Raw genomic sequence first — 16,896 nt, 5'->3', positions numbered from 1 at the left:
TCTGGGTAGCTGAATAAAAAGTTTGGCATGAAGTGAAAAGACATCCTAGTAATGGGTCTGTCATGAGGGGGGCAAGGTCTTAGGGATACACAGCACTTTTCTAAGAATTGCCTGCCGTCCCTCTATCCACATGGTTGAAGCAGGAGCATTCCTATTCTTACAATATGACCTGGCCCCTTGTATATCGTTCTTTTGACTACGAGTGGATATCTGGATCAAATGTGGCCAGACACAAGGATACTATAATTGGTCCACTTTGAGACAAACTCCCACTCCAGACCAAGAGCAGTCATGTCAATTAGAGTAGGAAATAGGGCATCTAGGATAAGAGGGGAGGAAATGCTAGGTAGATTATCTTCCAGGTGCCCTTTACATGTCCCAGACAAGACAGGAGGTGATGGCAAAGAAGAGGACATAATAGGAAGACGATAGCAAAGCTGTAAAGGGTGGTGAGATAAGATAGTAAGATGAATAAGATCTGAAGAAATTGGCAGGAAGAAAACTGGTTAAAGCCCATCATCAGTCTCAAGAGCTTTGGCAATATTCAAAGGGGAAACAGTAATTAGAAAACTGAAATAAAAGTATCTTATGAAAATTTTTTTGACTATTATTCAAATGTTCTATTAGAATTAGAGATAATGAAGCACAGAAATGGACAGGAAGGAAAAAGTCCTAGCCTAGTGTTATGGATGTGGAACTGGAAACATAACTTGACGATCAATTTCTACCAACTGCCACAAGTTCACAGGTCAGGTGATAAAAATTTACATTTCTGTTGTTTTAGTGAAATCAACCTGCAAAATTCATACAAAATCTTTGCAAGACAGTAAATTCTTAGGCACCTCCAAAAATAAGAGAAAATAACTGGAATCAAAACTATTATAACAAGTCTAATTCTCTTATAGATGCACTTAGTATTTATATGCTACATGTCCATCAAATCAATTCTATATAAATTTGCTGAGATTCAAAACTCAACAAATTAGCAAATAATTTTTAAAAAGAAAATAAAGAAACTTACCTTACTAAGATTTGAATACAGATCAACTACACTGTTACAAAACTTTTCCACATCTTGTGTAAGCAGCTGGTCTGGATTGGCTATTCTGTTGTCCAGATTTCCCATTTTATAATATGTGAAAGTTCTAAAATAGGTGTAAGAAAATAATTTAAAATAAATTATTTTAAAAACAGTTCACATTCTAGCACACATTGCAAATTCAGAGAAATAGAAGTTAAGAGTTGAAAGAGGCCTTAAAGACTGTCCTTACTTTAGAGATAAGGAAGCAAGTCCAGAGAAGGAAGACTTGCAAATTAATCGAAGAGCCAGGATTAGAGTCTAAATTGCTAAGATCTTTCCCAATGTGCTTCTAAGAGCAATTTCCTTGAACAACATATCCGATACAAAAGAAAGATTTCTATATCTCAATATCACAAGCATTTCTATTTAAGTATTTTTAACATAAAAATAGGTTATCACTTACTGGAGATACTCCTCATAGAGGTATTTAGTTAGTCTTACTCGAAAGCACAGTTTGAGCTCATTTAACCCAAACTTCAAGAAGTTATTAACTACAGAGATCTGAAACAAACAAACACATATTACTGGTTTTATTACATTTCTGCTTACAAAATTATAATTTATTTTTCTATCATTGCCTCTGTCCTGAAATCTATTGATTTTTATAACTGATAGTCCAAATTGACATAATTTAGTTCTGTTTTACTCAGTTTACAAAGATACAAAGAGAACATGCTACACCAAATGCAATTGGCTATATTATCCTGATACATTAAAACCTTTCTTGAAACTTAGAGTATGTCAATATCATTAATTATGAGAAACAACTTGATACTTTTGTAAACAAACAAAAAGCCAAATCTGTCACCTTTGTATCCAACGTAAAGGAGCCCTGACATTTTTGTTTGTACCTTCTATTTCCTACTACAAACACTACACAACCCTAGACAATGAAATTCTACTTGCATTTGTTACAAAAATACTATAAATTTCATATCAACTAATACCATTTCCAGATTATTTCTAGAGTCACCTCTACTTCTCTTTTCCATCATTACATTAAAATTAATTATTCCATAGTTCCAAACTCACATTTACATAAATATTTTCTCAAGAAAATGCTGGTTGTTTATGGAATCTCAATCTTTTACTGATACCTACACTACTTATCTCAAGCTTTTTTAAAAGGTCTAAAAACCATATAACTATATCAAGTTTTATTAAATATCTGACATTTTCTAAGTAGCTAGATTTTATAATCAAGCTTTTTTCTCCCTATTTATAATACAAAAATTCTTACAGTGGCTATAAAGAACCAAGCTAAAAATTATCACTTGTGATTTAAACCGAACACTGACCTTTATTTTTAATAAATTCAGATAATAAATCCCAATTTCACTGAAACTACATTAGTGGTACAGTTACTATAACAGTTTATAGCCTCAAGCAATGGTTCTCAATCAGGGTGATTTTGCCACCATGTCTACCCCCATCTCCTAAGTCTCCCCTGGATATCTGGCTATGTCTTACATTTTGTTTGTCAAAACTGGGGGAGGACATTACTGCCATCAAGTGGGATGCTACTAAACATCAGACACCTTGGCCTAAAGGTGAGAATAAAATAACACATATGTACACACTCACATGTGTATACAATGAAACTGAACTCAACCTAATTAATGTTTACTATCTAGTATAAAGGTTTACATTGAAAAACTCTGCTATAAGTTACAAAACTAAAACTGAAATAGGAACTCAGTACCATAAATCTTTAAACTTAGGAAGCAAAAATATCTGAAGACTTTAGTAAGATCCAAATTTTTCCCTATATAAAGATTTTTAAGGAATTACACTTACGAGAGGCATGGCAGCGATGAAGTTGAATAAGTATCTCTTGAAATCTTTCCTGCTACGACCAATGATACCACTGCAAACCACCACATGCAATGCATTAGTTGCAAAAGAAGCAATATTTAACACTAATAACACCTGTAAAGCTCTAAAATTACTCTTGGAAGTTTTTATTGACTCAAAAGAATCAATAAAAAAAAAAGATGCTGAAAAACATTTTCTTGCAAAAACATGTTTCCAATTTTTGAAATTTGATCATTTTAAATAGGCTTCTTGAAAATCACTCTATAAACGGCAAAATTAAATAACAATGATTTCCTGGGATGTTTGGGTGGCTCAGTGGTTAAGCATCTGCCCTTGGCTCAGGGCATGATCCCAGAGTCCCGGGATCAAGTCCCACATCAGGCTTCCTGCATGGACCTGCTTCTCCCTCTGCCTATGCCTCTGCCTCTCTCTCCGTGTCTCTCATGAATAAATAAATAAAATCTTTAACAACAACAACCAAAAAAACACAATGATTTTCCTTAGTTCTTTCCTTCATAAAAATTGTAATTTAAAAAAAGGCATATGCTGCCACAAAAGGGGTTTAGATGGGGAAACAAGTTGATAGAGCCAGCAATGGGTTATTATGGATGAAATAAACTAGTATTTGTTTTTAAATATTTAAATATCCTGATTCTCATTTGTATGAATTAATGGCAGAGATAACCTAATGAGATCAAATCAGCAAACTCACTGTAAAAGGTCAAGAGTAAATATTTTAAGATTTTGTGGGCCACAAGGTAAGGTATCTGTTTCAATTAGTTCTGCTACTGCAGAGCAAAAACAGGCAAGAATGGGACTGGCTGCACCCTAATAAAAATTTCCAAAACAGATGGCAGTGGGATGTGACCAGTGGAATCTTGTTTGCTGACCCTGGCAAACAAGAGACAGAGAGTAGACTGGCAGGGTTTCTCAGAGCCTCAGAATGGTTTTGTAGAGGCTTCAGATCTTTTAACACACTACAACTAGACCAAATCCTCTTTTATGTTTTTAATTTATTTTACATATTTATCTGTTCTAAAAATATGAAGAACTTATTTGATCACATTCTTTTTTCAAATAATGTTTATTAATATTCCTCAATATAAGTAAAATATATTTTGAAAAACTGTGCTATATTATTTAAACCTAGCTCCACATATAAAAAAAAAAGGGTATGTGATACAGAAATAATTTTATTTTTGTGAGAGAGTAGGTGAATAATGCCAAGTAATGTTAATTGGTCTTTTAGAGCAAAAAAGTTGCATGGTAAAATAAATTTGAGAAAACTTGAGTTACACAAAGCTAACAAATGTCTTTATCAAAGACCTTCTCAAAGCTCTTAACATAAAACATGTGCATTAAGATGCTCTGAGAGGGCTTTGTAGCTGTCAGAGCTGGCATTCCATAGAACATACTCTGGGAAATGTTACTTTAGATTGACAGAACAATTAACAGTCCAATTTTGATAGAAGTGCTAAACAATTTTTTGTTTTTTAATTTAAGTTGAACTAGGGCAGCCCTGGTGGCTCAGCGGTTTAGCTCCTCCTTCAGCCCAGAATCAAGTCACACATTGGGCTCCCCGCATGGAGCCTGCTTCTCCCTCTGCCTGTGTCTCTGCCTCTCTCTCTCTGTGTGTGTGTGTGTGTGTGTGTCTCTCATGAATAAATAAAATCTTTAAAAAATAATAATTTAAGTTGAACTAGAAAAAGCTAAAATAGAACCACATAAAAATGTTGTTTCTAGAAATAAGAATATTAAAAACAAGAGCAGTTTAGACAGTACAAAAAGTTTAGAGGTTTATTTTAAAATTGTTTGAACCAAACTTTACATAAAACCAAAGTGCTTTAGTGCATCCAAGCTGTGAAACACACAAGATTATAAAACCTGGTAAAGCACATGCTATCATTCAGCAATGGTTACCATTGGAGTAGCAGCTATAAATTTAAAAAATGGTTTCTTGAATAAAGCCTTATTTCTGCTTATTATTCCGCTGAAAAAGAAAAATAATAATAAAAAGTGGTTTTACAGCTTACATAATATTACCTCCAAAACATGCAAGGATCTTCATAAAAGATAACTTGGTGATTATAAAATGCTGCTTACAATCAAATGGGTGAAAATAAAATATATCTTTATAATTTTACATTATATAAGCAGCAAGATATGAAGGAATCTTCTCCGTATCATGAAATTCCCATTTTCTAGCTTAAAGAAGGAGTCTCTGTCCTATTAAAATTTGCCCACATTCCTAACTCTTTAGTAGCCACTGCTAACAAGCCTTTTTAAAAATGTAAAGGATATTAAAATGTACATTAAGGACCATAATGAGTCTCTTTCAGACTTTTTTTTTTTAAGCAAAAATACATGTATCTAAACCTCTTTGGAAGAAACAAAAAGGAATAAACAGAAAAACTAATTTATAATGTAGCTTTAGTAGCAAGTTAGAGCAATGTGTTATTTTTCAAATAAAACTGTTTCATATTATGAATTCCCAATGTTTAAAAATGTTAAATTTAACCAAATATCAAAGATCTTATACATAGAAGCTCAAAAATATTTATCAAGGAGAAAGTTAACAATTTACTTTAAAATTACTCTTTCACAATTGATGAGTATAGGTTAAGAGTATAAGAAGTTCCTTGTATTGTTCTTGCAACTTTTCTGTAAGTTTAAATAGTATCAAAATAATATGTTTTTTAGAAACTCTTAGGGTTTTTTTTTCACTTTTTTTTCCATCTCATATCTAAATTTTTAAAATGAGTACCCAAATTGATTACTAGCTGGCTCATGTTAGATAACTTCTTCTTGTCTATCATCACCAGTTAATGTACAATCTACTCTCTGCAATGCATTTTATTCAGGGCATTAAGTATGTGAGAAAATTAAAATTAGCATCTATTCAACTAAAGCTGGAAATCCCTAGTTTATAAGAGCAAATATTATTCTTTCGGATTACAAAAACAGGAAATCATAAAATGTAAATAAAAGGAAAAAAAACTTTAAAAAAAACTACTCTACTATACAAAGTTGTGCAAGGTTCTTTATATGTAATATGTGACTTCTACACAGATAGCTAATAATGATGCTTATAATGAATATAAGCTGTATATTTTTGCTATAGGTATTTAACAATGCTATAGTTGGAAAGCCTGTATTTTTATTAACAAATATGGCATTTAGATAATAAAGTCATCAAAGGAAAAAATATAAAATTCTATAAGCATGTAAAAGGGCATAAATGTCTTCTCTACATTATACAAAGGATAATTACTTACGTACACAGCTCATATAAACAGAACTTAGCAATAAAATTGATCCTTCAAAGTTGATATGCTAGCAGCAACAAGTAAACACTTCAATTGTGTTTATGACAAACTTCTTTGAATTTGTTAGAAGATTCCTCACTAGGGCACACACACAAAAATAACCAGACTCTCTATACAAACACCATTCAAGGAAACCAGACTATCAATAAGCCCTCAACTTATAGCAAGTTTTTTAGCCCTTCACTTTTAAAGATGAGTGGACAGGCAAGAATGAAAACTGAGGAAAGCCTCTCACATGATCAACAAAAATCAGAACTGAGGACCAAGAAGAAACAGAAAATGCAGAAGTTTAAAAAAAAAAAAGTCACACACTTGAAAGAATGATTGCTCTAAAATGAACATTCATACAAAAAATAACTCTTGAAAATAAAATGATAAATACAAATTCATTGGATAAAGTAAAAAAAAAAAATTCCCAGAAAATAAAATGTTAGAGATTAAACAGTAGAGAAATTAAGAGATAAATCAGATGATCAGTCTAGGGTTCCAACACTCAAGTAATAATGATTCCAGAAAAATACAGGAAAAAAATGGAGAGGGAGAATTTTTTTAAAAGCACAAGAAAATTTCTCAGAATGCAGAATGAGTTTCTCAATTGAAAAGAGCCCACCTAATGTCCAGAACAATGAAAAAAAAAAAATTCACAGTGACATTCAGTAAATTCCTAAACACCAGCAATACATCAATTTTAAAAAATGATCATAAAAGCTTCCACTGGGGGTAAAAACAGATCCACTGCTAAGGAAGGGCAAGTAGCACAGCAATGGGCCTCCACACCATATGTGGCAGCTAGACCAGCAGTGTTTAACCATGGCTGCACATTAGAATCACCACAGATGCTTCCAAAACTAATTATGAATTGAATCAGAATCTCTAGGGGTAGGCCCAGGTATTAATTGTTCTCAAAATTCCCCAGATGATTCTAATCATCCTGCAACCAAGGCTGAGAACTGCTGAGCTCTACAGAAGAGGGTGATACTTTCGAAATTCTAATAAAAAATGATTTCCAAGTTGGAATGTATAAATATAGCTAAACTGGCGATCAAGTTTAAGAGGAGAAGAAAGCCTTATTTATCAGATCTACAAGGTCTCAAAAATTTATTTCCCTAGCGCCCCTTCTCAAAAAAAGTCTGCACATGCCAAAATGAGAAAGTAAACTAAGGAAGAATTCAAAGGACTCAGAAAACCAGTTATTTAATGCAGAAGAGAAAGATCTAAAAAGTTTCCAAGGTCGGGACGCCTGGGTGGCTCAGCAGTTGAGCATCTGCCTTTGGCTCAGGGCGTGACCCTGGAGTCCCAGGATTGAGTTCCGCATCGGGCTCCCTGTATGGAGCCTGATTCTCCCTCTGCCTCTGCCTCTGCCTCTCTCTGTCTCTCATGAATAAATAAAATCTTAAAAAAAAAAAAGTTCCCAAGATCATAATTAAAACAAATTCAAACAGGACTGTTCTTTAGTGAGCTTAAAGTACAATCAATATTGATTAGGGTTAGAAGAGAAAAAACTAACAAGAGGTGTATAGGGTGGGGTGGTAATAGACAAAAATCAAAAGATCACCTGGTGTGTATGACCATATTACAATATTGAAAAGATTTTACAAAGTGTTGTCAATAAGCTTGAGCTGAATTAGTAAGAAGTAGGCAAAAAAACTAAGGCACACAAACAAAAACCCGTAATTTTTAAATGCCAGGGGGAGAAAAAAGTTGTGTATATCAAAGAAACTACCAAAGTACAGTATGTGGCTCAGCTCCTAAGTAGGCAAAAAATGTAAACAATAAATTCTGACTTAACAACAACAACAAAATGCAGTAAAACAACCTAAGGATGGGCACAGGCATGGGTAAGAGTGTAAAAGAGCTAATTTCCATCTTTCAAAGTAGGAAATAAATGCATGCTCTTTAAAACTGAAAAATCTAAGACAATATTACAAGTTACACTGAAATGCAGAGGTAGAGATGAACAGTAAAAGGAAAACAACTGACTCTGGGAATGGCAGTTACAAGTGGAAAAATGGAAGAGAGAACTGATATGTTTGTGATTAAGACCAGTAAAACTATTTAACATTAAGCTATGTTCAAGTATTCCTTTTTAAGCTGTTTTGTATTAACTTTGATTAGGAGAAAAGGGCAGGGCACGACTACAGGTTTCAAGGAGACCTGTGTTGAATACAAGAGCCTACACAATTACACATGTTCTGAGGCATTTGGCTTTAATTCTATGCAAGTAACTTTTTCTCTTCTCCTAGAGAGATGAATCAGAAAACATGTGCATAAAGCATTCTTCCTCATCCTACAAATAATGAGAAGCAAACCAAAAATATGAGGGGAAAAAAACCAACTTAATTCAAAATTAGACAGCCTTCATTCAAAAATTTTAAGTACTGCATTCAGAAAGTTATTATTTTAAGAAATTTTCTGATAAAATACTGCATACCAGGAAACAGAATTCCAAGAAAAATATTTTACTCTGACATTCAATTTCGTATCATAAGGAATAAAATCTTTTAATAGATAAATGTTAACATCCCAACTGTTACTGTAAGTTTTTAAATTCAAAATTATCAATTATAGTGAAATAATATGTACAAAGACTATAATGAAAAAACATATAAAGCACTAACTTCAGAAATTGAAGGAAATGTCAACAAATTGTTTTTGTGCTTATAATAAACATTCTCAAAATGATTCTCTGAAATTCTTTGGTATTATTTTCCTCCAAATTACCTCATTAATTTCAGACATCCAACTTGGTGACTTTTTTAAACTCCCACTACATTTTTTATACTGCATTTTAATTTGTTTCCTTGTTCCTAACCCTCTATAAACTCTCAGCTCTGCAGGGCTTGGCACAGGGTCTCCCCTGTTCACCAGTATATCCCTATCACAGAGTCGCATGGTACCTGGCACATGGGAGACACCCAATAAATATCTCTTTTTAAGTAAATGAACTAACACATACTTTGACTTAAGTATTTATACCTAATGAGTATCTATGTCTTGCTTAAGATAATGTTAAATATGAGACAAATGAGTATTTTATACATACAGGAGGAAGGTGAATAGAAAAGTACCTTTCAATGAGTGTACCATTTTGAATCATCCAAACATCACAATATGTTCGAGACACCAGCATAACAGCAATAAGTACCAAGTAACCTGTCTAAAATAAACCAGGTATAGTAAAATAAATGCATTTTTAAAAGTTAAAAGAAACATTACCTTGGTAAAGGTTTTTTATTTCTAAATTCAAATCTTTATTCTAGTTTTAACACAGTGGCTGACATTTTACCTATATGAGATTTTTAAATATAGTTTTAAAAGAATTTAAAAATATAATAAAAATTTAAAAAGCCTTACGCAGCATTTAATCTAACTTTGTCATCCAGAATTCAAAAGTGAATCCCAGGCAGCTCAAATGACTTGCCTTCATACAATTAGCAGAAGCTAGCAGTGTAACTTACATTACCTGAATCACAGTGTATTGTGGTTGTCTTATATTTTTAATATATAAGTCTAATAAAAAATGATAGTAACTATTAATGTACAGTTAAGCAAATACTGAAGGTTAAAATTGTGCCTAATGGGATAAATTTGATTCAATTTGTTGGAAAAATCTCTACTAATTCCCCTGCCCTCAATTTAGTGATTAAGGCAAGATTTACACACAAAAAAAATAAGAAAACAGCATAAATAAGTAAATAATTTGCATCACTTCATGTAATAAGTGACAGGACAGAAAGACCTGGGTTGGCAAAAGAGGGTTCTGATGTTAGGAATACATTAAACAGACCAAGTAAAATAAAGGAGAGGATGAGAATTGAGTAAAAAAAGATAAGGTATTTAATAGGAAATAGATAATAGATTGAAGTCATACAAATAACAAAGTGGATATCCAGCAGAATTTAGCAATATTAAACTACTGCAAGTCTCTAGGTAGAACAAAATGTTAAAATGTGTCATTTTGAGAACATTACTTAAGCAATGCTGTGAAGATGGGATTACCCAGGGGAAAGATGAGAGGCCCAGTCAGGAGTCCCTTCTCTCTTTGTGAGATGAGAACCTACCCTCCAACTTCCAACACAACACAGTCAAAGCTGACCCTACTTAAATCTTCTAAATCGGAATAATAATGACAGTAATATAGAAGCTAAAGTCAGAGAGGAGGGCATATGACAGCAGGGTCATTTGCTGGATAATATATTTAAAGTCAAAGTTATGGTGCTGAGTGGCAACTGCAACTATAACTTACGTAATTTTTGCAAAACATTGCTTTTAAAAAAGGTGAAGGTACTAGAAATACAGCACTTCAGATGCAGACAAGGCAGAGAGTCATAAACACAGAATAATAAAGCCATAAGAAAAGACAATGTCAAAAAAGGCCTGTGTAACTGAGCAGTGATAGCGGCTACTCCAACATTTGCCAGAAAGCAAAGATACCATCTTCTTATCCTATCCATCATCTGAGAGTTAGGTATTCAGTTGGCAACAGATTTTAATAAACACTACCTGTATATATCACTTAACAGTAATGCTAACTTTTAATTCCGATCTTAAATACAGTCTCAATCCTAAATCATTTGACGTATAAGGTAACACTAGAAAAAGATCCTTTATTTTTTTCCTTCATTTTCTGTTCTGGGCTTAATTTTCCTTGAAATAAGTACCAACTTTATTTGCCTCACTTTAGCAAAATCTGGCCAACTTTGATTACTAATGGTCCTGAAACGCCTTTCTACAAAGGATGCCCTGAGAATCACTACCACTCCCAGAATTAATGGGTTTGTAGAATGTATCAGAAACTAAAGATTTGCACTGATTTAGGCAGGCCCTCACCTCATGATATGTATGGCTTCCATATATTCATAGTGGTATTATCATTTCTCTATTTCCTAAATCAGTTAGTCTCTCTATCTCTACCTCTTCTGTGATTTCTACAAGAGTTTATGTTACTTCCATGAACTGGGGTTAAACCTGGATTTTTATATTTCTCAAAGATTGCATGTAAAATAACTCTGTGGCATAGCGAGGCCTAGAGAAAGCTGGGAGGTTGGCCAAGTTAGGCCCTGGTATCTCCCTTACTAACTCCCAGAGATCTATCCAATGTCTCACATTCATTTTACACTCAGAAAACCCTTACTAAAAGGTCAAATGATCACAGAACTGTTAACTGATTAAGAGGGGAAAATAAGAATTCTTTAAATAAATTCTTTAAATAAGAATTCTTCAATCAGGTGGGTTGTAGAATGAGAAAACTTCACCAAGAAGATAATGAGCAACAAGCTATTTTTTTATTAGTATCTGTCTTTATTGGGGGAATGGGGCACAGATATGAGGTCATGAAAGCACAAGAGCACAGAGCCTGACTACAAAATAGTTAAGACTCTTCTAAGCAGATGATAGTCAAAGAAAGGTCAAAGTCAGGTTGTGACTTACCCTACAAGAAAAAAGAAGTCAAATGTGTTTTTACTAAGGTTTTAGAAAAAAGACTATTAAGAAAATGAGAAGAGGCAAAAGGACCGTTTAAGAGATTATGATAATCCAGATAAGAAAGATATATATAGTGAGATCAATAGGAATGGAAAGGAAGACTAATTTAAAATAAACTCAAGGAAAAAACATTCAAAAATAAGGAAGGGAGCAGATTTAAAAAGTCTCAGTGTGATCTCATTTTTATTAAAATATGTGCTAGACACCAAAATACTGATAGAAGTTCTGAGTGAAAGGCTAAGAAGCACCAAGAAGGGAAAAAAAAATCTATTCGCATTTTCTAATTTTTCTTCAAGGAAACGTGTATTATCTCTATCTTACTAGGGGAAAAAAACGTTATTAAATTATGTCTTAGAGATTTATAAGGGTGGAAATCCACTAGCCATGATGCAGAAGTGAGGGAAAAAGAGAGCAAGTCCAGTGTAATGGAGGAATGTGTATTCTCGTTGGGGATTACAGTACTTTTTTTATTAAGATTATAAGGCTAATGCTGTTTAAAATTTTAATAATGGAAAACATTACATTTCAAGAAGATAAATTTGGTGGAGAAGATAAAAAAGGGGGAGCTTCTTTGAAGACAGACTAACACTACAATATCCACATTAAGAATGTCTAGAATGAAAAATGACCCAATACCAGTGACTGAAAGGATGAAGTACAGGGAGGAGAAAGAGACAAGATGATAATATTTCTAGTTATACAAAAGGTGATTAAAGATGGAGAACACAGCATTACCTCATTTTTTAATCATTAAAAATACTTCTCAGATAATGATAAAAATAATCTTGATAAAAGAACAAAGAAAAGGATAATAAAACTTTATTCCTATCAGTTCACTTCCTGAAAATACGGAAAAAATTCATGTATCATTTTGGGCATCTCAAAAACATATTTAATCAATGGGACGCCTAGGTGGCTCAGTGGTTGAGTGTCTGCCTTCAGTTCAGGGAATGATCCTAGAGTCCCAGGACTGAGTCCCACATCGGGCTCCCTACATGGAGCCTGCTTCTCCTCCCTCTGCCTATGTCTCTGTCTCTCTGTGTCTCTGGTGAAAAAATAAAATCTTTAAAAAACAAACAAAAAACATATTTAATCTTGTTTTTACTGACAGAATTTAGCTATATTAAAACAAAACATTTAGGGTAACTGCACTGAAGTACTCTAGTATTTCACACAAAATATAATGAAATACTACTTCAAAAACAAGAGAAAATAATTCAAAAACTGGCACCAAACAACAAAGGTACTTGCAATGATAATAGATCATTTAAAGAAAAAAAATTTAGTAGTCTTCATTACCTACACAGAAAATATTTGACCTATAGTATAGTATATAATTTTATTGTTATGATATCATGTAACCTTAAAAGTTAAACACTTAACATTTTAATTTAAGACTTACCTCCTTACAAAATGTTCTAGGGACCATGATTTTCAGAATCCGTGTGAGTCTTAAAAAAAACACCTTGTCCACCACAGCTCGCTCTTTTTTCCCCTCTTTCTATATTAAAAAAAAAAAAAAATTAAGATATTTATAACAAGTAAGATTAAGGAACCACATTTCATCTAAGTCAATAGTAACAACTATCAAAATGGATATTGCATTTAGAGAATGCAAACATGCATTGTTCTTCAAACATGCTTTCAAGAAAGTAAGATGTTATCAAAAACTAAAGAAGGAAGTAAGAAGTTCTGGTCCACATGAATATCTGGGAGAATACTGTAAGCAGAAGAAACAGCAAGTACAAAATGCCAAGGTGAAAGCTCATGTAATTGCTTTAGGAGCAACGAAATGGACAATCTGGCTAGAACTATAAGCAAGACAGAGTAGCAAAAGATGAGATCAGAGAGACAGCTAAGAAATGGTCAAGTACTTACTGACTCTTTATTACATACCACTTCCTGATTAACAGCAGAATGTTTTTAAAATCCTGAACAGTAATTTTCCTGATATTAATTACTGGAAAGATTTAGATTCCTAGGTTTATCATTTAGCATTTCCAATATGCAATCTACCAATTCACTTTCTCTTCCTCATCAACTTAAAGACAAACAAGGGTTTTTTATTCCTAAAGCTCACATTCTAAACAGGAGAAATATAAAAATAAACCAATAAATTGTTACAGATACACTAGGCAGGACCATGAAAAAAAGACTGATTCAGACAGGATAACAAGCAAGAGCTCTTTGGGGAGGTGACATTTAAGCTGAGACATAAATAAAGTGAAGCCATGTGGTAACTTTGGGGAAGGAAAGTAGTCAAGCACAGGGAACATCAAGCACAAAAACCAAGTGTTGAGAATAAAATCAGTGCACACACTGAAGAGCCAGACAGAACTGCTAAAACAAAGAGAAAAATGAGAGACACTGAAGAGATTGACAGGGTCTATAAAAGACCTCTGAAACCATAGTAAGGATTTAGAGTTTATCTAGTCTGTGTAGCACAAAATCACTGAAGAAACTTTGGAGCAGTAATTAATCTTATCACTCTCGGATGTTTCTTCATTTTGAAGGAACAGGAAAAAGTGAGATGAATTGGGTATGGTAGAGACTATTTACTTTACTACACCCGAAGTGTTTGGAAGATCACACAGGAGAAACTTCTTGCAACAGGCAACACACAAGGAGGATCAGATCCTCCTACCTAGCCCCTCCCCCAACTCCCAGAATCCCTGTTCACTTATTTTTTAACTCTTAATAAATACCCAGGGTAGTCTATAATTAGATTAGCTTTACTGTAAATATGTTTTATCTAAGTTGAGGAACCTGAAATAGTTTGTGTACTGAATGAGAATAAGAATAAGCTACCATCTATATGTCAGACATTGTGCTAAGTGCTTTATATTTATATAATCCTAACAAGTACTGAGTGCATTACAGAATCATAGACCAAGAAAGGAGATCTGAATGCAGTGTGTTTGTAGGGTTAGATCAGAAAGACTAAGACGGATAAGGTCCAGCCTACCCTGTACCTAACAGAGTTCGGGTCTTTCAAACCTTATGAAGGTTGCAAATCTCATCCTACTGAATTAGAAGCCCAGGCTACTTCGTTCACACACGCATGTGCTCATTCATTCATTCAATAAATATTCACTCAGTCCCAGGCACTGTTCAGAATGATGGGAACACATCAGTAAATAAAACAGACCAAAACACTACTCACAGTCTATTTACTTTAGCTAGTCTATTCTCAAGCCAAATCCTATCACTTCAACAGAAATCTCCCCTTTTACTTCCCCCAAACTGAGAAAACATAGAAAGAAAAGAATAAAGACAAAGCAATAGATATCAACTACCTTTTAAAAAAAGAAAGGGCAGCCGGGGTGGCTCAGCAGTTTAGCGCCGCCTTCCACCCAGGGCCTGTTCCTGAAGATCTGGGATCGAGTCCCATGTCAGGCTCCCTGCATGGAGCCTGCTTCTCCCTCTGCCTGTGTCTCTGCCTCTATCTCTCTCTCTCTTTCTCTCTCTCTTTCTCTCTCTCTCTGTCTCTCATAAATAAACAAAAAAATCTTTAAAAAAATAATAAAAAAATTAAAAAAAGAAAGTTAAACTTCTACTCTCAAGTTTTTCCTCTTATCACTGCCTCCCTACCTCACCCCATTGTGCATGGAGTTAACACCCTTAAATAGAGTAATAATATAATGGCCATCTTCTGACTTAAATAGAGATTACCTATTTCTAGCTTCTAGCTGCTTTCAAGAAATGATCTAAAAAAAACGAGGAAGGTTTTAAAAAAAGATATAAGAAAGTCACATTGAAGTACTTTAAAATATTAATTCCTCTTTTATTTCTGTTCCTATTGTCATCACTTCTAAATCATAAGCCACCTGTAAGCCTGACTTGATTTCCATTACATTTCAAGCCATGAAAGAATTGCATATATATTTCCTAAAGTCATCACAGCATGTTCTGCAAAGAAACACCTAGACTAAACAACTAGCTGGTTCAGAAAGGCTGAAATACCATGATGCTCTACCATTCTTGGCACATAATAAAAGTCATACCTGGAACCAATCTAAAGGAGAGAGTACCTACAGAGACAGTACACTTCATAAACACTACTAGCTTCTTCTACGAATTCATTTTTAAATTCACAACTGACTTTTCCCCACCTCTGTACTTTCCAGTATTTCTTTAAAAATACAAAAAATATAAGGCAGCCTGGGTTGCTCAGCGGTTTAGCACCGCTTTCGGCCCAAGGTGTGATCCTGGAGACCCAGGATCAAGTCCCGCATCAGGCTTTCTGCATGGAGCCTGTTTCTCCCTCTGCCTCTGTCTCTGCCCCCCTCTCTCTCTCTCTGTGTCTCTCATGAATAAATGAATAAAATCTTAAAAAAAAAAAAATAGATTGTCTCCCTCTGCCCCTCTCCCTGCTTGCTCGTGGGCTCTCTTTCTCTCTCTCTAAAATAAATAAATAAATCTTCAAAATTATGTAACAAAATAAATACATACGAAATCCCAAAGAGTAGATTAGTTAAAACTTTACCTCATTGTTCTGTAATGGTGGTTTTCCATTTTTCTTACTGCAGAGAAAAAGAAAAGAGAGCTTTATTTGCAAACTGTTCCCATCATAAAAGTTACTTTAAGATATAAGAATATACTAAATTCTCCCCAAAAAAGAGTTCCTTCTTTTTCATATCACACAGAGACAGAATATATTAAATGTTTCAGTTGCCCCTTACTCAGTATTATTTATAGAAAGTGCTCAATAAATATTAACTACTACTGTATCAAGCATTATATTAGTAATTTTTAATATACACATACTCATTTTATAAATTTTCCCATGGAGATATGGAGTCTATTTTGCTATCTTTGAAGCAAGGCGTGGCCATATGAACTGCATCAGTTAATGGGATATTAGCAAGCTGATGCAAGCGAGGGCTTAAAAAATGTTTGTGCCTTCGGCCCTCCTCTCTCTTGCTGCTGGGAATCTTCTCCCAGCCATTTGAGCAATCCCTGGTTAATAGCCTAAAGGAGGAAAGACCTGTGTCATTAGACATTACAAATAAAAAACTGCCTAGGTAAGGAAGTGATAGTTCATGCTACTCAAAGTGATTAATCAGGCAATTACACCTAGGTCTGACCACTAATCCTAAACAGTATCATAACCAGGCTTAGGTTCTTTTTATAACACACTACCATAGGACTCTATGCTTCTATACAACATTGATCACATTTTAAATCTCC

The 16,896-nt window shown here is 33.9% G+C and overlaps 1 protein-coding gene across 2 annotated transcripts in view; it reads right to left on the bottom strand.

Moving 5' to 3' along the window:
- The window catches only part of ABCD3 (ATP binding cassette subfamily D member 3), a 65,530-nt gene that overhangs the window by 29,317 nt on the left and 19,317 nt on the right, over nucleotides 1-16,896 (bottom strand). For both annotated transcript variants that reach the window (XM_055340057.1, XM_055340056.1), the window contains exons 2-7: nucleotides 16,193-16,229; nucleotides 13,109-13,207; nucleotides 9,291-9,379; nucleotides 2,879-2,948; nucleotides 1,485-1,582; nucleotides 1,022-1,145 (exon numbers count right to left, since the gene is read on the bottom strand). In XM_055340057.1, coding sequence (XP_055196032.1) covers nucleotides 1,022-1,145; nucleotides 1,485-1,582; nucleotides 2,879-2,948; nucleotides 9,291-9,379; nucleotides 13,109-13,207; nucleotides 16,193-16,229 — 517 coding nt within the window. The remainder of the gene's footprint in view (nucleotides 1-1,021; nucleotides 1,146-1,484; nucleotides 1,583-2,878; nucleotides 2,949-9,290; nucleotides 9,380-13,108; nucleotides 13,208-16,192; nucleotides 16,230-16,896) is intronic.

This window comes from Nyctereutes procyonoides, unplaced genomic scaffold (genome assembly GCF_905146905.1).
Source record: "Nyctereutes procyonoides isolate TBG_1078 unplaced genomic scaffold, NYPRO_anot_genome, whole genome shotgun sequence".
Taxonomy (NCBI): Eukaryota; Metazoa; Chordata; class Mammalia; order Carnivora; family Canidae; genus Nyctereutes; species Nyctereutes procyonoides.
Note: the sequence above shows the minus strand (reverse complement) of the source record. Positions and strands in the feature narration are given on the sequence as shown.